At 41.1% G+C, this 27,071-nt stretch overlaps 1 protein-coding gene across 2 annotated transcripts; it reads right to left on the bottom strand.

The window, feature by feature from the left end:
• Positions 1 to 661: 661 nt before the first annotated feature.
• Positions 662 to 26,943, bottom strand: cpne4b (copine IVb). Of its 2 annotated transcripts, none has more exons than XM_040021288.1 (16): positions 26,589 to 26,943; positions 22,827 to 23,017; positions 17,963 to 18,142; positions 14,223 to 14,294; positions 13,849 to 13,923; positions 13,196 to 13,279; positions 13,011 to 13,100; positions 11,225 to 11,323; positions 10,849 to 10,935; positions 9,118 to 9,177; positions 8,890 to 9,023; positions 8,590 to 8,644; positions 8,304 to 8,355; positions 7,569 to 7,702; positions 6,924 to 7,160; positions 662 to 1,914 (listed from the first exon to the last, which is right to left on the bottom strand). In XM_040021288.1, the coding sequence occupies exons 2-16, from the start codon at positions 22,995 to 22,997 to the stop codon at positions 1,783 to 1,785; spliced, it is 1,662 nt and encodes a 553-aa protein (XP_039877222.1). In that variant the 5' UTR covers positions 22,998 to 23,017; positions 26,589 to 26,943; the 3' UTR covers positions 662 to 1,782. The 2 variants fall into 2 exon arrangements, with proteins under 2 accessions (XP_039877222.1, XP_039877223.1); XM_040021289.1 differs by having other exon boundaries at positions 26,594 to 26,943.
• Between the last annotated feature and the right edge of the window lie 128 nt (positions 26,944 to 27,071).

The following is a 27,071-nucleotide window of genomic DNA, read 5'->3' as shown; positions in this document are numbered from 1 at the left end:
GTTGAAGAATGAACATGAATACAGGACAAAATAATAATAATAAAGATAATTTTTTTTAAATGCTAAATTTCACTTTCACCTTACATAGTTGTTCAGTTATGCTAGCAGGTTTTGTCTAGTTTTCATTTAAATGTTGATGCTCAGTGAAGTGCAAAAATATCAAATAATAATAATAATAATTATTATTATTATTATTAGTAGTAGTAGTAGTAGCAGTATTGCTACTTGTTATAATTCAGGTCAGCTAAAGTACTAGACTAGACATTTTTAAGTGGTTACTTTCAGAAGCCAATACCACAGTTGTTGTTGATTGTCCATGGCTGCAGACTCCCTGGTTAAGCGGAGCTGAACCGCTGCTGTTTGTCATTCCCGTGCTGTCTTTTCCAAATTTCCCGTCTTACTTCACTGGAAGTCTAACAGACAGGCAAAATGCCAAGGAAAAAAGAAGTTTTTATGTGACTCCTATGCTGTGAAGCTGATATTTCTGGTCTCTTCTGATGGGGCTTATCTATGATAGGGAAAGAGATATTAAAGGTTCATGAGCTGAATACAGATCTGACTACCAGAGCCCGAGGCACGCTTGGAGTGTCCTCTTAGGACAGCCCAACTTTGGCTCACATTAATTAAACTGTATGGAGATTAGTGAAATAATTTATTCTAGCATTTTAATGTCTGTCTAGGAACGAGTGAAGGAAAGGCAGACATGTCAGTGTAGGTGTCTGTGGGCTGATGGTTTTTATCAGTGTGTGAAAAGTGTGTGGCATTTGGAGCTGTTGTGGAGTACGAGCTAATTTAATAACACGGCTGGCCATGTGGATTTTATTATAAATTCAGATCTTTGGCAGGGGCTATCAGAACTGCTACATAGTATTTGACATTTACACCATATGTTCTTGTTTTTTGTCACTATAAGGAAGACATCCCGTCATAAAAGATCACACTAAAATGAGAAAACCAAAGGGTCTTTATTATAATCAACATGCAGAATACAGAAGAAAAAAACATTTTCAGCTCACAGATGAGTATCTACCACACAAGCGTTTCTATCCTCCCAAAACTCTTTACAATGTAAGAAGGTTATTAAGAAATTATTACAATTATTCAGTTGTTCATTCCATTTAGCAAAATGTCAAACAAATCTGTAGAAAAGAACCCCAAACACCAAAGACAACCCCAAATCTCACACAAATGACAAGATACTTTATTTCATAACTAGCAAGCAACTACTAGAAAAGGGGAATTAACAGGAGCTGAATAATGCATGCATTTATGCAGTACACAAACAGAAATGCTATCAATCCTATAAATAACATTTGCAATGCTAATTCTAAGCATTTCGGGTTATGCATCGCACATATTAGGTTCTATGCTGACAGATAGTTTGGTCTATGCACTTGCTAGTTATCTAAATAAGGTAAGAGTGTCATTCTTTCCCCCAGTGAGCTAAGGTCTGCATATGCATGCTGTTTCAGAAGACTGTTCTTATTTCTATAAATACCTTTTTTAATGTACAGTAGATAATACAGTAGTTAATTTCCCAGGTGATGCCACTGTGGCCAAACATGCAATAGTCACCAATAGAGTAGTTCAATTTGTATCACCAGAACGAGCTAATTCTCTGAGCTAGTCTACTGTATGTAGTATTGTTTTGTGTACATGTTTGTTTGCGTATGTGTGTGCTTGTGCTTTTGGACATGTATACGTTTTATACAGTACTTAAATGTAGATATAGGATTCATACATGTATATGTAATTGTATGTATGTGTGCATGCAGTCCATTGTCAGGGGCTGAAGGCTCTTGTGGACTCATAATCTGACATGCACTTGGGTTTAATTCCTTTCGCGTTGTAGTAATCTACCACCTGGTTAGGGACTTCTGCCAAAACACTCTTAGCGAGGGCAGCAGGGGAGGCCTGGAAAAACAAACAGAGACACAAGAGGAGACAGGTCACTAATACACCAGTAACACCACGCATGCCTGAGTCGAGGATGCTGCTGAGTTTGATGCTGCCAAAGGTTTAGACCAGTGAGACTGATGTGACCAGACAAGCTCATCTGAAAACCTCAAAACATCCCTCCTCACCTTTCTGTTCCATTACACCCTGGCCTGGTTTATATTTTCTGCATCCATGCTGTAAAACGCCTAAGAGGCAAGTACATCACATCCTGTACAAAAGCACTCAGTAGGCTGCAACAATAAGCAGCTATTTGCATTAGACCTTGCTAAGTACATCAGTGGAAAACAGTCCAGTTGTTCCAATGTTGTGATTTAATTACTTTTTTTTTTAAATTTGGGTCGGCTGACAAAAGTCTGTGGCAACTTCCTGAGAAGCACTTTAAAAATATGAGTGGAAATACATTTTCAAACAAAGCCAAATTCACTTACTTGACATTATTAAATTAATGTGAGCTGTGAAGATGCCTGCTGTAAAAGTCATAAAAGTCAAACCGTGACTGTCATCATCTTATTTTCTCCAAATTCAAAGTGGGGATTAGATGGGATGTTAGGTTATATGAAGGGATTTGGTGAGTAGTTCATGACATGTCAGCTATTGACAGCGCTTTTAAATCTCTATTTGACCTTTTTACTTACTGCTCAACATATACACTCTTAATTCCACTTCATTAGGTACATTGTGCTAGTACTGGGTTGAAACCCCATTTTTCCTTCAGAATTGTCTTAATTCTCAATGGCGTGGACTCAACAAGGTGCTGAAAACATTCTTCAGACATTTTGGTCTGTATTGACATGAAACAGTTACTGCAGATTTGTGGGTTATACATCCATGATACAAATATCCTGTTGCACCACATCCCAAAGGTGCTCTACTGGAGACCAGGCAGGCTTCGGTATTTAAATGGTGCACAGTCGGTATTAAGCATTTAATGTCAAGGAAAATAAGACGCTTTGTAAACCGTGTGGAGCAACTTTCACAGCAACAGCATGACAAACTTTTACACTTTATATTTTAGTCAACTGAATCCACTTTACAGTTAGTCTACAATAACCATATGATATTTAGTTGACTAAAACTAGACTAAGACTATAAGAAAAATAGACTAAATTATGACTAAAACTAAATAGCTTAATACTCAAAAGAATATGAATAAAACTAAATCAAAATGAACACCGTTCTTCTGCAGACCTGTTCTGTAACAAGTGCTTATTTAAGTTACGTTCATCTCGGTTCGAAGCATTGTGGCCGTTCTGAATATTTTCTCTTTTTCAGACTATTCTCTGTAAACCCTAGAGATCGCTGTGCAAGTAAACCCCAGAAGATGAGCAGTTTCCAAAATACTCAGACCAGCCCGTCTGGCACCAACAACCTTGCCAGGTTCAAAGTCACCTTTTTTCCCCACATTCTGATGCTCAGTTTGTACTTCAGCAAGCTGTCTTGACCATGTTTACATGCGTAAATGCATTGGGTTGCTGCTATGTGATTGGCCGATTAGATATTCGTGTTAACCAACAGTTACATGGTTGTGTCTAATTAAGTGAATCCCTAAATTAAAAAGATTAAGAAGATGCTTAATAAAGAATGACAAGAATAGATAGTTGACTAAGTCTTTTAAAAATGTGTAAAATATACAATAGTCGTGTATATTACTGAAGAAAGAATGAAAAGAAGTCCTTATCCTTTCCTCCAGCACATGTATTAACACACATTGTTACACACAGGCACACACACATACTGCCACAGCACTCACACTTCAGAATCCTCAAAGTCAGAGAGTCTGTCCTACTCCGTCTCACATAATTCCCCGAGACAATGCATCATCAAAGTGCTCCCACCCCAACCTCCTCACCCTTCCTCCTCCTCCTCTCATTTCCACCCTGCCTCATGCTTTCTCCTCTCTGCTCCTATCTACCTGTTATCCCCCACTCTGCCTGTCACCCAGCAGCTCCGTCCTGCTAATCCCCTCTGAAAAGAAACGACAGAGCAGAAAATCACCTCTCCACCTCTGTCACACACTCCCTCGCTCCCTTTTGTCTTTAGCTCCGGTCTCCTGCTGACCTCCTCCCAACACCAGCACCACCACCCATGGGCTGTCTCACATCCTCCACTCTTCATCACCCTTCCTTCTCCTCTCAGTATGTCTCTGTCTGTCTTCATACGCGTCCGTGCGGCATGTTCCTACTCCTTCCCCCCTTTCTATTACTGCGTAATTGTTTAATTTCCTGACTTGTCATAGATCAAGCTCACCATAACGAACCCAGCCAAACACATCTGGTCAAAGGCAGGCAAAATTAATGCCAAGACAGAGACACACACAAACACGCACATACAAACACACAGAGAGGGCCGATAGCCAATAGTTGATGAGTTCTGACGAGCAAACCGAGCACGTTACGCCCACACAGTCACACTTTCAATCCCCTGAATACTGTAATCATATCCCCCACACACAAGACAGAAATTCAGAGTACAAATAAAATCCCAACACCTAACACTGAAATTGGTGTTCGCAAATATATACACAACATTTGTGTTCTTCTGATTGTGTTTTTGTTTTGTTTAGTCTTAAATTACATTTTATTATTGTGCGATTTTGTTACTTGTCATGCTTTCTCAGTTTGCACTTGCCCTTGCATATTATACTACATAAAATATAATGTAATATGAGAATTTTATATCCCCTCGCTTTTTTAAACCACATAAAGTGGGAGAGACGTCTGATTTTATTTGAAAGTTACTGTTGCATTCTGCATGCTATTTGAGATTAATTGCCATTTACCGTATATTTGTTTTTGAGTCTCAAGTCTGTTTTGGTCAGATCGAATACAGCAATATAACAGAACTATGAATTGAATTCATTTTCATTGGAATGAAGTGGAAATGTTTATTAACTATAATTTATTCAGAAGGAGGCACAGCTGCTGAGGTTCTGAAGCTTGTCTTCATGTGGGGATAATTAGTGATATCCCAAACAGGTTTTTTTTTATTGCCATGATCCAAATCTTTTAGTATTAATGTGTCTTGAGACCAATTCAGTACTTATATCTACTTTAAAAACATGCATATGTAGGTCAGTGACGTGACATGCATATTTCAGTATATATATATATATATATATATATATATATATATATATATATATATATATATATATATATATATATATACATACATACACACACACACACACACTCTTAATATGTTTAAATAAAATTTATAGAATTTATAACAATAAGTTAATTGAATGTATTAACTAATAAAATAAAAATAAGTGACATTTCTTTCTGTTCGATCCTGTGTTCGATGAAATATGCCAGACTGTGCACACCCTGGGATTTGAGAACAATAAAACTGGATGGTCAAAACAGTTTTACTTGTCTCAACAGCAAACTTTTGGTAATTACGTATGCTGAGTGGCACTGTAGTGCAGAGGTTAACACATTTACCTAACACCCAGAGGAGGTACAAATCCCTTGGAGGGTTAGGAAGAGAGGAAGGGCATCCAGTGTAAAAATTTGCCACATCAAATATGCGCATATTCAGTAGAAGATATTTATGTATTTGATTATTTCAACAGCTAAAAAGAAAATTCTGCCAGAGTTTAAACAACATTTTTTAAATCTTCTTAAAATACTTAATTTTGAGTTTTAGATAGCATATTATATATATTATATTATATATTATTTAAATGCACTGGAAATGTATTGAACCCTAGACTCCCTGGATGGAATCTAGGGGCTGTAGTCTGTCATCGGGTGAGAGGGGTGTACTTCCTGGACAGGTAGCACAGTCTGTTGCAGCGCAGTCAGAGATAAACAACCTACAGCCAGTTTAGAATCACCAATTAGCCTAACCCCAGGCATGTCTTTGAACTGTGGGAGGAAGCCCATGCTGATGTGAGGAGAACATGTCTACAATCCACACAAAGGCCCCAGGATTCCAGGCCAGGACCTTCTTGCTGTGAGGTGAGCGGTAAACCGCTAAACATCGACGTGCCACCACCGAAATGTCTTTAAACTTAAAAGCTTTTATAGAATAAACTGTTACAAGTCATTAATTTAATACTGCATGTGACATGACTGACCCGTATACCTCGCAATGTACAAAACAAAAACAAAAACAAATTAAAAAAAACATCAGTGCTTTAAATAGGCCCTCGTCAAAGCAACCGTTTTGACTTGAAATAGTAGGGATACACAGGTGTTACTAATCACATTAAGGCTCTGTGCCCAAATACAACAAAACTACCATTAATCTCATTAGTGCTTCCTTGCTGTTTCTTTTTCTAAATGTCTGCTGTAAAACAGCCCTATCATAATTAAGATCTTTTAGACACGAGGCGTGAAATTGAATGGGACTTGTGGTTAACTGAATGTTGGAGTAGTACAGCTGGATATCCAGCTGAGTGATAGTTATAGCCTTTTTAGTAGTGATCAAAACATCTTCCCTCCATGTCAGTAACCTCCTTAAATTTCCAGTGCTTTAATGTTGCTGAGAAAGCTTTAATGTGCTAAATCAGGGGCGTCAAACTCCAGTCCTCGAGGGTCGTTGTCCTCAAACTTTTACACGTGTCCCTGCTGCAACACACCTGAATAAAATTAGCAGTTCATTAGCAAGACTGTAGAACTTGACTGCATGCTGAGGTGGCAATTCAGCAATTTGATTCATGTTACATCAGCTCATGAGTGAATGAACATGGTGCAATAAAAATCCTTTTAGCAGTACAATTTTCCAAACACTTACATTTATACATGTATTTGAATTTACTTGACTAGGGTTGACTGCATGCCACCTCAGCGTGGAGTCAAGTTGCCAATGACCTACTAATTTTATTCAGGAGTGCTGCAGCAGGGACACATGTTAAGGTTTCAGGACAACGGTCCTCGAGGACTGGAGTTTGACACCTGTGTACTAAATTAACCAGTCAGAGCTTTGTGACCAAAACCCTCCCAACCACCACCTACATGCTTAAAGTCCTTGAAAGGGACAAACTGGACGATGTCGCGGAGGACAGGCTCGCCCTTGGGCGAACGCAGAATCCCGTCATCGCCATCCAGGATCTGCATGTCTGTGAAGTCTGCGTTGCCCACACCAACAATGATGACAGACATGGGCAGGTGAGAGGCGTGCACGATGGCCTCTCGCGTGTCGGCCATGTCAGTGATGACGCCGTCCGTCAGGATCAGCAGGATGAAGTATTCCTGGTGGGACATAGGTAAAGGGGGTGAGGGGAAGGAGGGGTATTTGTGGGTGGAAGGGGGAGAAATGAAGAATACATGTTCAATTAAATTTGTGTTTTAAAAATGGCTTCTTGTCAGGGGCTAATTTGAATAAAACTCATTTTAATCCACCAGAGAGAAGCAGTAGGCATTAAGTCAGAGACGAATTTCTGCTCTAAAATTTATGACCAGAATTAAATTAATATCAATCGCTCCAAGTTCTTTTCAATTCATCTTTTTTTTCTTTTTTGATTCATCCTTTAAGTTCTTTTTGTCTTTTTATTACTATTTGTCTTTTGCTTCTCTCCATGTGTGCCAGTGCAAACATCAACAGACACAATAACAAGACCAGATGAGTTTGTTTTTTTTCTCCATCTTTCTCTCTCTCACCATGGCTTCTTTGGTGTGCATTTCCTCTGAGGCAGAGGAGGCCACTTTCTGAATGATTGGAGCGATGTTGGTGGGCCCGTACAGCTGGATCTTAGGGAGGCAATTTTGATAGGCCTCCACCACACCTTGGATCCCTGCAACACACACACACACACACACACACACACACGTGGGTTGTTTTTGCTGCCATTTTTCTGTTTATTGCCTGACCCTGGAGAGCCAAAAGTTCTCATACTTGCAAAAGCATCTGCTAAGATGAATCAGAGTCTGTGTATGTGACCGCACTGTGAGGTGACCGAGCATTTTGTGCAAAATATTCCCGTATTATCCTCACACACACACGCCGTCACGGCGGGAACGTCAGCTATGTGAAGAGAGGAGCACAGAAGCCCATTTCACACATACAGATTAGTGTTGTTTTTCTCTGTGTACGCGAGCCTGAAATACTTCCAGCAGCATAGTGACAAACCTCCCAGCTGCGTGTGCGTCCGTGCGTGTTCGAACGCGTGCGTATGTCTGTGCATATTTGTGAGGAGCAAAAACAGGGTAAAAAAAAAAATCAGGAAAAAATATAAAGGGTGGAATATGGGACCGACAGCAAGGGAGATATGAGAGGCATGCAGGGGACTGCTTTGGTTGTGCATGCGAATGTTTGCGCGAGCCTGAGTAAGCGAAGTAGCGTGTGTATGTCTCTGTGTCCGAGTTTGGGGGAGGGGAAGGGTGTGGGTAGCTCACCTGCACATTCAGGGTTGTCCTCATCAAAGTTCACAGCAAAATCGTGTGAAACCTTCAGGCAGGGCAGAAAAGACAAGGCCTTTTTACTGCCACAACAAACCACTCACACTCAGCACGATGCATTCAGTCCAATTTACAGGTTGACAGATGTATTCCCCTTTCATGTTGATCAAAAGCAAGCTGAGCCTCCAAAAAGATCTCAAATCTAAATATAAATTCTCCAGACCCACCCCACCCACTCTGCCCTTTGCTTTTGCACACATGTGCATGCTCCCAAATGTCCTACCTTGAAGTCAGGGGGTATCAGAGCTCCAAATCCAAATGCAGGGAACATCTTATCACTGGAGAAAAAGAGACAGACATATTTCATTGGGAAAAAGAAATAAATATAAGGAAAAAAGAGACGGGTAAAAATAATGGACAAAAGCTTTGTGAGGCTCATAAAGCAAAGGAAGAGGTTTTTTTTCATGCTGACTTTTGTGGAAGGATTTGATTCTCAGAGGGAAAATCCAGAGTGTGTCTGTGTTTGGATGCGTGCCCTTGTGTCAGCATTAGGTGGAACGATGATTGATGGAGTGGATTCTACCTGTCATAGTCTTGGCATATCTCTCCAACAGCCACCAGCGCTTTGAGGTACTCATTGGGCTGGTAGGGGTGGATGTAGTGGAGGGAGCAGCTGTTTCTAGGATCTCCATTGGATGCTGTAAAATCTATCGCCACCTGAGATGGAAACATGTACGCTCACACAGCATGGACGGACACAAACAGGCACATTGGTGTCAACATTAAAGAGACTACATTTGAGGGAACTTACTGTGAACTGAATCTGGCAGCCTCCCATGATGTAATCCAGGAAGGAATACATTTTAATAATCTGTCAGGAAAAAAAGAACCCATAATATTATTGATTACTAGTTTACTAATACTATTTATTTACTTTTCTAGTAATTTCTCCATCGGATTTACCCATTTTTCCATTTTTCCCACCCATTTTCCAGTTATTTCTTTTGGGGTTTTTTTTTTTTTAATTTATATTGAACAAAAAGCTTCTTATTAAGTATGTAATGGGCCCTTTTCCTATATTAGTGAACTGACAGCCCGATTATGACAGAAAGTGCTACCTACAGTCAGGTGATCACTACAGAAATTATTGGACATAATGCAGTCAGTGCTGTTAAATGGGAAAAAAATAAATAAACAAATACATTTTATATATAAATATAGCAATTTCGATGACATTTGCCTGTATAGTTACAGTACTGTGCAAAAGTCTGGAGCCACCTGTCATTTCTATATATTTTGTTTCAAGTAGCCAGACTTTCTTATGTGTTTCTCTCACACTTCTCCAGGCTTTTCAAAGAGGCATTAAAACTATCTGCATATGAACAGTATCTAAAATTCTTGTCTTTAAAAAGTATGAAAAAATCCAGCAAAGACCTGACCCAGGACCAAAAAAATGCATCTGGCCCTGTGGTTGATCCATCTAATGTTCACTTAGACCTCATCAGAAATGGTCTAAGTGGAAGGATCACTGCCAAGAAGCCGAACTTAAGGAAGCAAAATAGGGTGAAAAGGCTGAGTTATGCCAAATTACAAAAGAAGTAGATTGAAAATCAGTGGCAACAGGTTCAAGTGATGAATTCAGATTGGAAGGTTTTAGTTCAAGTAATCAGGCCAAGTGAGAGGTACAACAGTGAGTGTTTACAACCCTCTGTAAAACATGGAGGAGGCTCTTTCATGGCTTAGCACTACATTCAGCCAGTGGCATCGAGAATCAAAATTCAAGGAATTATGAACACAGAAGAGTGCCATCAAAATATTTGATTGGTAACAGTTTTATTTGTCAGCATGTCAATGATCCAAAACACACTGTTAATGCAGTAAAGGATACAAGGGTAGAAACACACAATAAAGCACCATCAGTTATGAACTGGCCTCCAGTGCCCAGACCTCAACATTACTGAAGCAGTGTGGGATCATCTTGACAGAGAACGGAATAAAAGGCAGTCAACATCCAAAGAAGAGCTTTGAAATGCCCTTCAAGAAGAAGAAGAAGAGCTATTCCTGAAGACTACTTAAAGAAATGACAAGAAAGCTTGTCTAAGAGAGTTCAGGCTGTGTTAAAGGAAAAAAAGATGGTCAAATATTGAATAGCACAAACTCTGTTTTTGCTTTATATGTGCATTTCCACGTATATTTGCAAATTTCAATAAATTGCTGCTCACTTTTCCCGTTTTCCTAGCAAAATAAAATGTATTTATAGTCAGAAACACAATGATAATAAGGTTTGTGCATTTATCGTTCTTTTCTCTGTTTAATGTAATTGTAAAAAATAGTGTATTTAGGTCTATGAATATTAATGGGACAAAAGTAGCAATTAGAAGGCACGCCTTTTTTTTCACTGTTATCTCATGCTTTAGAAGTCAAACAATTAATCCCCCAAACAGTCAGTTGAGATTTAAATTAACAATGAAAATAACCATTTGTTGTTGTTGTTTTGTTGCACAAAAAAGAAGGAACGCAGACAGAAAAAGCTTTACCTCACCTTACAGTGGTTGAGAATGACAACGCCAGAGTTTCTGTAATTCTTCTTCTTCATCTGATATTTAGGGTTGATGCATTCCCATTGGATCTAGGCGCACAGATACACACAAGTTATGCAGATGGTATCAAGGGAGCACAGAAGAAATTTGCTTGACTCGTTATGTATTTGCTACATAATGATGCAAAGCTATTAAAAAGGAGCTCTGCTTTTATTTAAATGAGGATTATTTTGGATATGTGAATAAAAGCACTGACAGAGATGCAAATGGGCTCACAGTGCATAAATGAATTTATGGCCCTGAGTCAGTGAGTAAACATTACTTGTTTTATTCCTCTCGTGCGAGCATGTGCAGAAGCTCGAGCGCGCATTTTCTCACCTGTTTGCCCTCCTGCTCTACCCTCATCTCCTTAAACGTGGTATGAAACTCCCCGATGAAGTCATGTTTTCCATTGGAGTCCCAGTCCCAAACTGTGCACTGGAAGAGACACACATACGTTCACTCATTTAGAGCACAGCTGCAACACCGTTACCTAAACGAACACACACAGGCACTCGCAGGCATGCAGAGAAATGCCATGCTGAATGATTGATAAGGTGGTGTTGGTGGGGGGGCAACGGAGCGGTGAAATATTAATCTGAGGATGCTGAGAGGTACGCGGCTTAAGCGACAGCTTTACGCTTGTGTGTGTGTTTTTCGACATAATAGTTTGACTCGCTCTTGGGAGCTAGTAAGCAAGACAAATTGCCTCAATCAAGTGAGGGTCAGCGGGGCAAAGCTAAGCACATCATAAAGACTCAGTCCTTTCATTTCAAAGGATGGCACAAGGCTCTCATATGTAGGCTGTCCTGCAAAGTCACTACAATCAATGATATTCAAAAAGGTTTGTCAATAGAGACACATGTTAACACGGACTGAAAAAAAATCGGGTCTTTTGTGAAGCTCTAATGCCTGTGAACGAGTCCTTCAGCGGTGCAGTTTTGCATTGTAACCTCCTTGCATGAGGTCACCCCAGCAACTAGCGATCAGAAGCAATCCAGCAATGCTTGATTAAAAACAATGACTCACTGTAATCCCCTAATTTCCTGTCTCCCACTTAAGCTGTTCACAGCCCGCACCTAAAGCGTGCGTGCATGTTTGCGTGTGATCGTTTGCGGACCGCATGCATGTTTGTGTTTGTGAAAGTAATTTGTGCGCGCGCGAGGTAGCGAGCGCTCGCTTTTTCAGCCTTGCTTCCACTTCAAACTGCTGAGAGCTGTGCTAGAGAGTAGTGAAAAAATTAAGAAGCTCTGTTCCATTCACTGAATACTAACTGTTTGACAAAGAGAGAGAGAGACCAGCGAAAGGACAGAAAGAAAAGTAAAGAGGTGGAGAAATGGGCTCCTTGCCGATTGCAAGTACAAAGGAAGAGACGGCGAGACACTGCAGAGGAGGGTTATGCATTTATGCATTGGTCAGTTAAGAGTCTGGTGAAAAGAAAGCACTTGTCTGAATAGAAATCTCTGCCCTGCCATTTCTCACTAAAGCTCTGACTGTTCGAAACAGGTAGCCCTGGAAACCATAGCCGACGGCGTGCGTGCGCGTGCGAGCCCTTTCTCCCGCTGTCAGGAGCCACGCAGAGTTAAGATACCTCTGAATATTTAATGAACAATCTCATGTTTATTCATGCCAAAGAATAACTGTTCGCTGCGAACGTGGCAGCCACTGCTTCCAAAAAGGCGAAGAGATCTCCTCTGACAAGTAAAGGCGAGAGTTTAAGATAACCACTGAGCTCCTTAACGCCCATCTGACTTTTTAAATAGCACAATGATATCATAAAAACGCCTGACCTGAACTTAACTCCTGGAACTGAAAAGAGAAAGGGACAAAGGCTTTTTGTACGTGCCGCTGTCCTTTGCATTAATGTCATGTTTTGTATGTAGGTGAAAAAGGGTAAAACTATTTTATTTATTGTCATTTTAAGTTTTTGTCAGCATTTATTGAATGAACGGCATTTCTCTTTTTATGTTTTAAATAAATAAAATGGAGGCTGGTGATGATGCTGTGCAAGCACTCGGGTGCTGCTTGGCTTCGGCCCTCTTAATGAGCCTTGCATTTTACTGGAGGAACTTAAATAGTTGCATTGCCACTATGATTGTTGCAGAAAAAATATTCCCAGACTCACCTTAAGCTCCCTGTCGTGGTCTCCACTGCAGAGTGTGTTTAAGGAAACTTTGAAGGATTTCCAAACTGGGCTCAGGTTGTTCATGACCGTCTGTGCACAATAAATACAAAGACAGTTCACGCTTGTTGTTTATTTCCAAACTAAAACAGCTGCCTACATCTCCACGGATGTGCGAGCGCAGTTACCTCGGTTCTGTGCACAAGCGACTCAGTGCCGTCATCATTTATTCTAAAAATCTCCAGGAAAGGGTCTGACTTGCTGAAGAAATCCTTCAGAGAGAAAACACGCATGTGAGGCATTCCCTCAGAACTCCCTTTGATCACCATAAATCATTCGAACACTAACAGAATCATTATTTCGCCCCCTTTAAACTCCTTTTCTTCTTTGTTTCTTCCACCTATCCCTTTCCTGTCCTCTCCAATTTATCCACCACTCCCATGCTTTCTTCCATCTTTTCCCCAGGGCACTACTTGTTTGGATTAGTCATCCATGTCTGTGTGTGTGTGTGTGTGTGTGCGCGCACATGTGCCGGCTGGAAAATTAATACAGTTATCGGTGTGTGTGGTTGGGGTGGTGAGATAAAAGAGGGTTATTGGGAAAGGGGGTGCCCACCTATCTCAGCAGGCCTCCTTTAATACCAGCTTGTACTAGTGTGTATTGTGCGAGTTTCTTCATAATCAAGTCCCACAGCTCTGCCCACATACTTCTCCAAGCACACGCACACACAAACACACCAACCAGGCAGCATGCACACACAGACCCACATCTTCAGTATTAATTACCCTCATATCTTAAGGAAAACTTCAACATTTCTGAGTATTTTTGAAAGTGCACAAACCTTATCGTCCAGCTTACGTGCACTGAATGAGAGTTCAACGTAATCGTCATTTCCAGACAATTCCTCAGCTGTCACCTATACAGCGGGGCAGAGAGTGAGGGTGGAGAGGGAAGGTTGGGAGGCGAAAGGAGACAGACAGGGAGAGCGAGAGAGATCGACACGGAGATGTAAGAAGGAGGTGAGAGAAAATGAGATGGAAATGAGCTACAGCACAGATTGAACAGGCAACATCATCAAATTAATTATCTTCAGGATGTCTGAGTGCACAGAGGTGGTGTGTGTGTGTGTGCGCGTCTATGTGTGTGTGTGATTTTTGCATGTGTAGGAGTGTTTAACGTGGTTCGGTTGACTTTGGAACCCGTGCCATACCGTACCGTGATAGAAGACTTTCCAGCAGTGTTTCCCTGTTTGAGAAGAGCTTTAGTCAGTTTCCTCTGTGAAACAATCTGAAACAAAAAGAAAGAAAAAATCACCTCAGATGTTCCAGCCTCCACTTAGAGTTTGCATCTGTCTGGAGAACCCAAGTCAAATATTCACTCTACTCTACACTGACTTTAGTCTCTAAAAACTGAAACATCTGACTTTTTATCTGGCTGGCATTTATATTCTGCTTTTCCACTCGCTTTACACTATAACCCACATTTTCCAATTTTCACACACACCCATACAGTTTGATTTATTACACATACGCACTCAGACGCCAGTGAATGTACCAGGGGCAATTTGGGACGCATCCACATGGAGACTAGAGGAGCTGGGGATTAAGCCAGCAAGCTTCTGATTATTGGATGACTTTCTCTACCGCCTGAACCACAGCTGCCCCATTTGGCACTAATATTATTAAACTGTCGATATATTGTACATTAACTATTTTTTTTTTTTGTTCATAGGCTTCACAAGGTTGTGCCACCATGTTGCTCCCCTTAAACCATAGTTATCAACTTAATCTGGCTATTTCGTATAAATTTAGCCCTAGAAAATAACCTCACTGCTCAGGATCTCAGAGCATTTAAGAACAGGAGCAAAGTGACATCGAGCAAACCTCCAGGGTGTGGGGATGATTCACAACAGGACCAACATCTGGTGCAATAAATTAAAATGTTTAAAAAATTAAACGAAGTAACAAGATGAAAGGATTAAACTATGGTAATATGAATAGTATTCATGATTAAAATATTACAAGGTGACAAAAGACATACTGTCGACCTGGGGTGACTGACTTTGCCGGCCAGTTCTGGAGCCTCCTGGGTGGTGCTCTGTCGCCGCTTCACTGCAAGTGGCAGTGATTGCTGCTTGCACTCTCCCAGACCAATTTATCCTTATTGTTATTTGCTGTGGTGAAGATGGCGATGATGGTGGTCGTAATACCAGCAGAAAATCTTATAGTAGTGTTATTTTGTCAAGGACTTTCAAAGGTACCACAATTTCTCCCTTTTTCTACTTCAGCTGCACTTCATAGTCTCTTTCATAGCCTGACAACGTGCTACACAGGCAGACAAGTGCATGCACACTCACGATGATGTGTCAAACACACCAACCGACTAACACACAGCCCCTTCCTGCTACAGCTAAGGCATTTGTACACGTACATGTACGCGCATTAGAAAACATCTACATCCCCAACTTAGAATTTCCTTTGTATCAAGAAAGCTTATTGTGTGTTCCCAATGCAAGTAGACCATGTAGTCTGTCTGTGTTGCTGACAAAGAAGGTTCACATAGATCCTGGCAGATCCTATCTCCATGTCAGGGGTAACAGATGATTATAAGTAATCACTGACGTGACCAATCTGGTGCCGGGATGAAGCTGTTAATAAACTCAGAGGAAAGACTGCTTCGCAGCTGGAAACAACAAACAAAACTTCAGCTCGTGTTTTTGTCAAACCCCAGACTTCCTCTGAATTGTTGATAAAAAGTAAATTATATTTTAGGCACGCAGGTGATTACTGCACCTAATATAATAGGCGCTGCACTTACATCAAATACCCTGATGCACGACTACACACAGGCACTGTTGTAGATATTAATGGAGGTGCAGCGTGTACAGACGTATAGACATATAGACTGGTATGAAATATAATGCATTAAATCAGGTGGACAACCTACTGCAATCACACTGTCACTGCATGCTAATGCCACAACTAAAGAAACCATCCACGCCTGTGTGACACCTACACGGCATTTATGTGCAATGCCGGTGTGTCCATTGTGAGTCTACTGAAAATTATTGGCATGCACTCGGACGTTTGGTCTGATCCTTAGACACCATTAACTGGCACTACTGAGGCATTTAGTAATTAGAATCTCATTCATTGTCCTTATTTATTCATTGCTTCCGTTTCCCTACAATGTGCTGTCACGGTTTCTGTTTTTGTGTTTTGTTTTTTTGTTCTGCCAATAAAGCAGAAAAAAACAACAACATTGATTATAACAGAATTAAGTCTTACAGCAGGTATAAGTGCTTACATGCAACATGTCAATATCTGTTACAATATTACTGATGCAATGCATCTGCAACAAGCGTTTCCTCTAGCAACTATTCAGGGCTTCTATCGTACACAGAAAAAGGAAAATGATCACACTATTGCTTCAAATGATATGATGTAAGATAAACATAACCTCTATTTTTTCAAATACAGTTATTAACAGAGTTATAATATGATTATATAAACAATAGCTTCCAAAAAACCTCTCCAAGAAGCTTTCACACCCTTAAGTCAGTGTTATACATCCACCAGCTCTGTGCTGTCTCTGATGAGTAGTAAAAAGTAAACACTTCCTTTAACTGCAGACCTGACATTAAAGATCAGGGAAACACTGGGCTGCGCATCCTATTTCCTTTCATTCAATATTACATTAGATAGCAATTCCCTCAAATGCACTTATTCAAATTGTTAATGAGTAGTAGTGCAATAACAATTTTCTTTTAAATGCTCTTGGATATTGAGTGAAAAATGTAAATAAACCAAATCTTTAAATATTGATTAAAACTTCTTCATTAAAGAGGCACAAATCCATTAAGTGAATAACAAGGCTATACAGTTTAGCACAAGCACATATAAAGGCTTTGAAAACAGTTCAGGCACCCTCAGGGCTTTTTATCAGAAGCACTCATGGACGGAGAAAGCATGTTAATGCAGACAGTGCATCAACTGAACTCAGGCTGAAAGCTGACATCCTTCCACAACTGAAGTTGTTTTTTAGTCATTGAAACCTAATACTGTGTAGGTCTCCCTCGTGCCTCCAAAACAGCTGCCACTCTTTGTGGCATGCATACAGGACCTGTAAGGATGGCCTGCGGCATCTGGCGCCAAAGTGTAGGCAGCGTATCTTTAGCGCCATGCAGGTTGTGTGCTGAGTTTGACCTCCATATGTATGCCATGGCTGCCCAATTGGATTGGGATCTGGGGAGTTTTGGATGCCAGGTCAATGTCTAAGGCTCTTTGTTTTGTTCCTTTAACTGTTTCTAAGCAGGTTTTGTGGTGCGTTTGGGGCAATTGTCCTCTGGGGGGAAGAAGTGCTGCCGACACTGTGGGCGTCCTTGGTCTAAAATAATAATCTTATTTAGTTACACTCACATAAATGCCAAGGCCTGAGGTTTCCTGAGAAAAAATAGCCTTATTACGATATCATCAGTATTATTTACTTCACCTGCCGTGGTTTTAACGAAGTAGCTGACTGAGCATACTGAAGTAGACGATTCTTATCCCAACAGCATGCTGCTCTGAGGAAGATTTGTATGCTTTTTTACTGCACCTACTGTTTGCAATGCACAAGGTGAATCCAGTTCGGAGGTTACAAGCGCATTTCTGTCATGCTTTCGCCTCCAGAAACACTCACATCACACACATTTCTGATTGTTTCTGAACTCCTCTCACATTCACTGACCTACCTCACACTCTTTAATTTTCAGTTAATTTAAGCTTGACTTATAGGAGCTATGTGTTATTTTTTTAACTTCCGTGGGGGTGAGAGTAGGAATAACAGTTTGTAAAGTATTGTGACTGTTTCACTTATGTTTGCACTCATCAGTCACACCGATTTCCCAATCGACCTGTTTGCTTCGTGCATGCTCTTCCTTTAGAGTGCACAATCCAATCAAGAGACTCACTGACCTGTCCTAGGGTACACTCCATGGCTCCCAAGAAGTCAGCATCACGGAGGCCATTGTTGCCGGAGCTGATGTCGTGAAGTTCAAAGCGGAGCCTCTGGACCTCCTCAAAGTAATAATCCACCAAGAAAATCTTGGAGAAAACCGGGCTGCTGCTGCTGCGGATGACCTCTGTGCGGTCCACCTGCAAACAGATACAAACAGCTTCACAACGCTACGTTTAAAGTATCTGTGGCACCTAAAAGAACAAAGCTTAAGGCATTTAACTTCTACTTCTGGTGGTTCCAAATTTCTTTAGAACAGAAAACTTGGTAATTCAGTTGGTTTCAGAAACATCATCATGGACTGCAATGATTCCTGTAAAAATCACTGCAGCCCACCAGAGTGGTTATAGTAAAAACCACACAGATGCTTGGCAAATGTTTGCCACAGCAAGAACCCAGAGGGCTGCATAAATTAAAAAAAGAGCTGGTAAAGAGAAAAGGCAAGACAAAATAGAAAAATACTTCCCCTGTTAAAAAAAAAAAAAATTAATGATCATTTTATTAGGTTATCATTATCTGCACAAGTATTTTTATCACGATAAACAATAAATAGCAACTCTGGAACCACTATTTACTGATTTTTATATTTGTTGTACCCCTTTTTACAGATTCAGTTATATAAGTACTTGTTTATTCAAACTGCAGAATCAGAATTGATGAACTCTTCGTAACCTTTAGCAATATCACTGAGATCTTTTATGTGCGTTGGTGAAAAAAGAAATCCAATATCAAGACGTTCGGCAAAACCTGATTATTCTTCTTCACGTGGACACTGGATTCAAGTTTTCACGAAATTTCATTAAAGAACATCATTTATGGTTCTTCTGAAAAAGCAGTTTCATAACACTGTGCTTTTTACTACAGGCAGTCTGACTTTAAATGGATTTTTTATGCTCTTTCCAAAGTGAACTAAAGTATGAAAATTGTACATCAGAAACACTGCCGCTGAGCATTGATTGCGAACCTCAACAGACTTTTCAGAATTGCGGCAATAACCACAAATAGCCATTACCACATTGTTTACACTTATCAACTTGAGAACTGCGGCTATTGATTTTTCGTGATGACTAAAAATCACCCGAGCTGTTTGATTGCACAGAGATTTGACTGCAGCTGTAACATTGATCTCAAATTTTAAGCCCTCTGACTGCTCAAAGGATTAGGAAGCAAAAAGAAAAGTATGTTGCGACGTTGTCAACAAAACCTATCTAACACTAGCAGCAATGACTGGCTCCCTTTTATGGCTGATAACCCTCTGGCACACGAACGCACGCAAACACAGACAAAAGTGAAGAGCGCACCAGCAGGCTCGACAGACACACAAATGCTGGCCTTATCCTGATGCTTTTCTCAATAGGCTGGCAACTCATTAAAGCATCGAGAGACATGAATACATAAACACACACTAGCCAAGCGGCCTAAACACGCTCTCTCGCAACAATTATCCAATTAAGACACTCTGGATCTGATGGGCAATGATACCCCCGGCCCATTCCCACACTTCTGCAAAAGGGGCTTACTGTAACGCATACACTCACTCATGAAGACACAGACGCGCAGACATGACACAAAAAACGCAGCACTGTGTCGTACAAAAGCTTTTTGTGGCGTCTCCAAAGGAGGAATAATGCTGCACTACTTTCAGAGCGCTCGATCTTGAGCCCCTGTGGAAATGGAAAGTGGTGTATATGTGTGTGTGTGGGAGTGCAGCTTCCGTGTCGCTGACAGTTTGTGCAAACGAGTTACACGTGTGGATTTACATACGTAAACGTACATCTGCTGAGTGGGACAGTGTAGCACTAAATGTGGAAGGATCTGCACGGATGTGTGGGTGTGCGTAGCTACATATTTAAAAGGAACACTGTTCACTCCATATACTGTATGTCTGTCCATCCCAAAGGCAGAGGAAAGAAAACTAAAAATAACCAAAGATCCTCTTTTTTGCAACATCGCCCTGATTCCTCATTCTCAACGCTGATGCCGCCGCTTGTGAGTCTTCAACATGTCTTTGGCTTCAGTAGAAGTGCTTTGTGTGCGAGTATGAGATGGCATTTGAAAGGCTTGAAAAGCATCTGAGTCGTGAGGGGGAAAAGAAAAAACACTTTAAAGCATAAAGTTAAACAATCCTTTTTTTTTTCTTACTGTAAAAGAGACGAGCAAAACTGCCCATAACTTCAGGAACAGGTAGTCCTTCGGGATGGCACATACATGTATGCCAAGTTTCCTGCATTTTCCGGTACAATCTCAAGAGAGTGGAAGCGATAACAGGAGACAGACCATTACAAGAGGAGTGCTGAAAAGGGCTGTCCAGCAGCACAGTGCTGGGCTGAGAGCACAGTTCCCACAAAAAAGTAGTCTGTTTCTGACAGTTTGGTCAGAAACATCCATGAGTACCTGACTGGAGGTCATTTTGTAGGGCTCTGGCAGTGCTCCTCATGGTCCTCCGTGCACAAAGGTTAGATTTATGCCCTTTTACAGCCCTGGCCAGCTCTCCTCATGTAACAGCCTGTCTCCTGCTATCGCCTCCTCACTCTTGAGACTGTGCTGAGGGATGAACTTAAATGTGCCATCCTAGAGGAGATGGACTTAAAACTAGCTAAAAATCAGTCAGGAAGAATAACAAGGGAGCAATAGTCTGTGGCTACCTCCTGCTACATTTAATGGTCTTCTTGTTGTGTCTCCAACAGGTGCAAACCTGTTGTCACTTTCATTTGCACTGAAGCATGTAAAATGGTTTTAATGTTTTAATGGTTTATGCTTCCCAGAATTGTCTTGTACTTCAATAATAGAGAGTTGCATTAATTTTTTTTAGCAGTACACAAATAGTACACTATTTGTTCTACAGTTTGATCAAATTGTATGATTGTAAAAGTCATTACATGCAGAATTGTTTATTTAATTGGCAAGACATGCTGAGACTTAAAGACAGTTTACATGTTTTAATCTGTGCAGCTTTGTGTAAATGTTCATTTTTTTCCGTTACTGTCATCGTAGTTTGTCTCATTTTTGTACACTTCACACCAATCATATGTGTATAGGGCCAAATCACAACAACAGTTGCCTCAAGGTGCCTTTTATATTGTAAGATAAAGACCCCACATTAATACAACATATGTTTCCTCTCACATTACATGTATTTTACAATGAACGTAAAACCTGTGCTCTCGTCACCTGCATTCATTTTGGCAACAAGAAGTTTCTATCAGTGGCCCTTCAACGTCAAGATATGTGAAAATATTTTTAAAAAATCAGGCAGTTAGGAAATGTGAAGGTGAGAAAAAGACACCTCTTAAGGCCACCGTCATCCTGACAAAATATCTAAACTTCTCACCGCCTTGCTGTCCACATTGTCAAAAGAACTTTTTTATTTTGGTAGCGATGACTCATTCACTGACACAAAAGCCTCATTTTGACACATGTATTAAAGGCTGTGGGTGAGTTACGGTGTCATGGTCCTCCAGTCCTCCTCTGCGTCTCCACTGTTTCTCCCCTTTGTTCTCACTCTCTGTCTGTGTGCTTGCTCCTCTGTGTGTGAGTGTGTTTACCTGCCTTACAGGATCCTCCTGGATCATCTAGCAATCAGCTGTTTGCTATTTAAGCTGTGACCTGACAATCAGTCTTCGCCTGAGCGTTATAAAGGCAGTAGCTTGCATGTGGCTTTGCTGTAAGTCTCTGTTTCACTTTACTTGCCAAAGCTTTCTAATGTGTCTCTTCTTAGGATGGCCTTGGATTCACGGAAACCTTCTTCCATTTGATTTTTTACGTATTGGACTTTTGAACTGAGCACTTCAAACAGACTTTGTATGTAACATTAGCTGCACCAAAACTGGAAATAAACTCAATGAACTTTCATTCCTGAGTCCTACGTTTGAGTCCGGCCAGACAAACCATGACATACGGCCTTTTAAAGGTTAATTACGTTGCTCCATGTATGAGCTGTTTTGGGAAATGCTGCAAAAAGTGTGCTTTAAGATCATGCTTTCAATTCCTAGATGACAGAAATATTTGGATAGATAAATAAACTCTTTAGCCCAGCCGACAATAGTCATGCTTTCTGGTGACCTCTTCGACGATTAACATCCATAATTTATAAGAACCAAACATAACTCTCAGTTTAGTAGGAGGAAGGTTAGCGACACAATCACAGCTCTGCACGATAGCTCGGGTTCTTGATTACACGCAATCATTTAGTCAAACATGAATTCAATTACGTGCTTGAGTAATTTCAAGTGCTGTCTGCGGAGAAATTCACAAGGAATTGTTTGCCACAGAACCTGAAAAGATGATGAATGCACTTGAGCCCCACAGTCACACACATCAGGTCATGGGCAAATTGCATAGAGTGTGCCATGGCTTTTACTGAAAATGAAAAATGTGTCAAGTGTATATTAGAAGCAAAAGAAAATTGTACAGAGACCAAAGTTAAAGTATTTGTGAAAGTGTTCAAAGCCCAAATATAGAGGTCACAATGTTATATTACTAGGTGAATAACATTGGGCTGTTCAATCATCTCTGTGGACCCCCACGACAAGAGTAAAAGGAAAATAATCCACCAAAGCAATAGTTGAAATAGCGATCTAATTTATAACAGAACAACAATGAGATATGAAACTGCGCCCACGTACAGACTCGTACAGACTCTCGGACACCTGCAGCTCTTACCAGAGTGTCTTACCCTGGGTAGAATCAGCATCACGAGAGAGGACACTTCAGAATAATAAACACTCCACAGATGGCTCCGCCCGACCATTAAACCTCTATTTTCTGACTATCAAACATTTACACGCTGTACCTCTCACCCCTCCTCCCATCCAATTACTGTACCTCAAACCACTGGCCGTGTGACTGCATCTTCAACACCACACACGGGTCGGGTTTGGAAAGGGCGTCACGATCCGAGATGCCCCGACAGGCCACTCTCAGCTCCACTTTGGTCAGGCACGGAGAGCTGATGAAGCCCAGCGTGGCCTCTGCAGACTCATAGATGTTACTCATGCTGAACGCGCAATCACACACTGAAATGAAAGAGAAAGAGAAGAAAAGATGGGGTTGATTTGTACTTTGTAACTAGATCTAGATCTAGATAGATAGATAGATAGATAGATAGATAGATAGATAGATAGATAGATGGGGAAAAAATCACGTGCACTGCAGAGCATTATCACTGTTGTTTTGCCTTGACATGAGCAGATGCAGTGGCCCTGACTAAGCAAACAGCTCTCAAACCGTTCAAGGTCAGGGACTCTAAACATCTGAATTACAGGCAAGGTCCACAAATGTACACAAATGCACATATATTGTGTAGCATTAACACACATTTGCACGGAAGTCCATTTACAAATGTTAATGCAAACGTTATGTATGTATGTATGTATGTATGTATGCATAATGTTGAGGAACACAAGGAAGCACATGCATGCAAACAAACCGGTGTGCACGCTCACAGGAATACAGTGAGCTATGCTGAGTAACCAGAATATATTGCCGGGTTTCTCCTCAGGTTTCCGCCGCGTGTATAATGTTCACATCCCTAAATAGAATATTGTCAAGTATCTAATTACTGTGACACAGAGATTTTTTTAACTTTTTTTGCCATAGTCATGTGAAACGAACCATTCATAATGAATCACATCTTATAGTTACACTCTGCAAGAATGTGACACATCATTACGCCAAAAAAAAAGAAATAAATAAAAAATGCCCAAATATATCTGCCACCTTCCATTTAGTCAAGGTGAGTTATTCTATTCCAACACCAGCAATGATCTGAATAATATTTAACATGTTCAAAGGGATAACTCTACGCATCAATCAACCACCCACATAAGTGTTTTGTTTAAAGTTACTCTCAGGACTGTGTGGGTTCTGCAGACTCGATTTGCCTCTCCTTATTAGTGTGTTGAACCTGTTTGAGGAATTACACCTTTAAAGTTCTTAAAGTAAAAGCTTGTAAAGTCAAAATCAGTGAGGCTTGATTTGGCATGTCACATATATCCACACTAGCATTTATGTGTGCTGTTTGATATGCACTTTCTCACTTTCTACATAAGATAATGTGGAAAAAGATGATCGGGATAAGTGCTTTGACTATACTGGTTGAAATGCCAACACTGTCTCTGGCACAAGAAGCAGAATAAACAGCTGTACTCAGTAGTTTAGTAAATAAATAACTAAATAAATGACAACCCTCTCATCTTTCAAATACACCTAACCTGCAGTACTGTATGCATATTGGGATATGGTGGGCTTTACTCCCCTGCATTTCTTCACCCATTTCCACCATTTCCGAGTCTTTAAAGGAGTACTTCAACATATTGGGAACTAATTGCCTTCCTGTCAATAGTCCGATGAGAGGATCAATACCACTCTTTTAAGCTACAACCAGGGCAGGTCAACCTTACCTTAGCAATGAAGCAATGAAGCTCCCATTATATCATCTTTATTAAGCCCACGCATTATATAGGGATATACAGTAGGAGGGCAACTTTTTTAAGAAAAGTGTTTCTGAAAATCTTCAATCATTCTTGATATACATATATACATATATATACAGAATAGCAAGCATATTGAAAATGCAAAGCAGCAATATAAGCTCTTTATTCAAAGGTTACAGCAGCTGATGTTGGTTGTAAAGCTAACACTTATTTATAATAAACTTTAGATTTATGACTGCTATATTGGAAACACTGCATCACATGCATAATTAATCTCATGAAACTGTATGGATCCAGCTTCGCAGCCTGTAATGTGCATAAAGCTTTAGGGCGAACCGTTGGGCAGCCTCGGTCCACTTAGTCCAAACTAAAGGATAACCACAGGTCTGATACGGTAGATGATACAAACTGCATATTAATGGAGTGGTCTAGTGTCGTCCTTGGGGAGTGAAGCTGTTGGAATTGGGTCTGACTCTGACCTGAATGTCTCTCTCTCTTGCCTTCGTTTCTTCCATAATTCATGTTCCATGTGTGTGGTGCTGATTATTTTTAGCTGAGTGCAGCGAATGGGCTGTACACAGACAAATGGACGGAGGAGGGAGCCAAAGGGCAGGTGTGTGACTTACAACAGACCCGTGAGTGAGTGGCATGTAGTCAGCTGTACGTGCCCGCGTGCACTGGCATACATTTGTGTATGTATAACCGGCTGATAATGTGTGTGTGTGTGTGTGTGTGTGTGTGTGTGTGTGTGTGTGTGTGTGTGTGTGTGTGTGTGTGTGTGTGTGTGTGGGAGGGGGAAAGAGCAGATGTCTCTCTGTTCCGGTTGACAGCAGATGACACTGATAGTGAAGTGTGGATGTGGAAGACTTCTTCAGCAAGATCCACTGTATGAGGGCGGCGTGCAGAATCTGCCTCACTTGTCACATGCGTTGCACATATCCAGAGGTGACAGCAAATTTTCATATCACACCTCAAGATTTTTCAGTATGGCTTGGATGATTTGCCATCTTTTTTTTTTACAGCGATAGGTAACACAGAGTGATACAAATGTTTTTGTCAAGGTTTATGTGTTACGGAGCCCACTTTGAATACAGTAATATATTTTTCATGTTTGTTCAAATAAAGAATTTGAAACTTGTTTCAAATATTTAACAGAAAGCACATGAGCAAAAATGACCTAACTTATAGCAGCCTTGAACTCCGAGCTCTTTTTCTGCATGTACAGTAACATCGTTAGAGCTTGCGCCTTGATGACTCTTGACTCTGTGCATGTAGCTGCTCACCACAAATGCACATGTGTACAGTGACTGTGACTGATGTGGCATCAATGATTCAGTCACATAAAGGTCCCTGACACTCAAGTGCTGTAATTGCTCCGTTACGTATCGATTATCAAGCAAAGGGAGTAACAGCCACTGCACAAGCAACACAACCTAAAGAGGCATGTGGCATGTTATGCAACCAATTAAAGACCATCGGCCATTGGAGGTGAAGGGGATATTTTCAACTAAAAGCTGGCTGGGACTGGGAAAAGCTATAGTCTAGTGAAGATTTCTGGTGCTGCAAACTTGCAGTGTTATTAGAGCCGGCAGAGAAGGAGGACTAGGGAGAGTGAGGGAGACAGAGGTTGTGAGAAGGGGGGAGGATTAGAGGGATGGAGTGAGGGAAATAACTATGGTGAGGCAGGCAAGTGAGGAAGAATGAAGCAGAGGGGAGAGAGGAAAATTGAGAGGGACTGGGGAATGAGATGGATCTTTTCCTCTTACAGAGGTTATCTTCTCATATAGCACACCAGGAGAATACAATTAAAGCAGAGGCTTATAAGTGAAGCCTGCACCGTGGTTTCCACTATTTCAAAGAGAGAATACCCCAACTCCCTTTTTCAGAATAACAATTTTGTTAAAAAATGAATAGGATTTGTAGGTTTATTAGTTTCTCCCTGGGTTGTTTCATTCTTCAGAACAAATTCATGCACGCACAAAGTCCCGCAAGCTGTTCATTTTCTCCTCTTTCTATAACACCAACACATGCATCGTATATGTCACTTGCAGGACAATACAGAAAATTATTCGGGGGCGGATATTTGTAACACACACCACCCGTGAGTGAGACATTAACCACCCGGGTGCTCCGGCAGAGAGAGAAAACTCACCTCACCTGAAGAAAAGATCCGTGCGGAGCAGGAGAACTTCACCGCCGTTTACTTGACAATCACGAATACCTCACAGCCTCCGGACCCATCTCACTGTCTTTGTCTATAATGTTCTCCTCCTCACACCACCTCCTTCTCTATCCCCCTACACTGCAGAGCTCGACCGGCTGGTCGCTGACAGTCAACGCTGATTCCCAGTTCCCACAGTTCGAGCTCGGTAAGGAGGCGCTCCGTCCGCCTGGCTTTACTCTAGGTGAAAGATGGGGAGGAGGAGGACGGTGCGCCACTTAACAGGAGTTTGTAATCCGTTGGCTCCATCGGGGGCCACTGAGAGAGCGCCGTGCCCGGGGATCTGCGGCTTTCCACCGCAGTGTGTCAGCGCCATCTTGCGGTGGCTGTGATGAACTGCAGCACTCGTGAACTGCAAGCGCGGTTCTCAGCTCTGATGCGCCTCGCTGGTTTTGTTGTGGCGGTGACCACACA

The sequence above is a fragment of the Simochromis diagramma genome, unplaced genomic scaffold, assembly GCF_900408965.1.
Source record: "Simochromis diagramma unplaced genomic scaffold, fSimDia1.1 OVJJ01000753.1, whole genome shotgun sequence".
Lineage (NCBI taxonomy): Eukaryota > Metazoa > Chordata > Actinopteri > Cichliformes > Cichlidae > Simochromis > Simochromis diagramma.
Note: the sequence above shows the minus strand (reverse complement) of the source record. Positions and strands in the feature narration are given on the sequence as shown.

Coding starts and splice junctions, on each gene's coding strand:
- cpne4b (XM_040021288.1), bottom strand. CDS start 22,997: ATGAGTAACATCTATGAGTCTGCAGAGGCCACGCTGGGCTTCATCAGC. Junction 13,280..13,848: donor CACGTAAGCTGGACGATAAG/GTTTGTGCACTT, acceptor TTCTCTCTGAAG/GATTTCTTCAGCAAGTCAGA. Junction 11,324..13,010: donor ACCACGACAGGGAGCTTAAG/GTGAGTCTGGGA, acceptor TGTCTCTTCCAG/TGCACAGTTTGGGACTGGGA.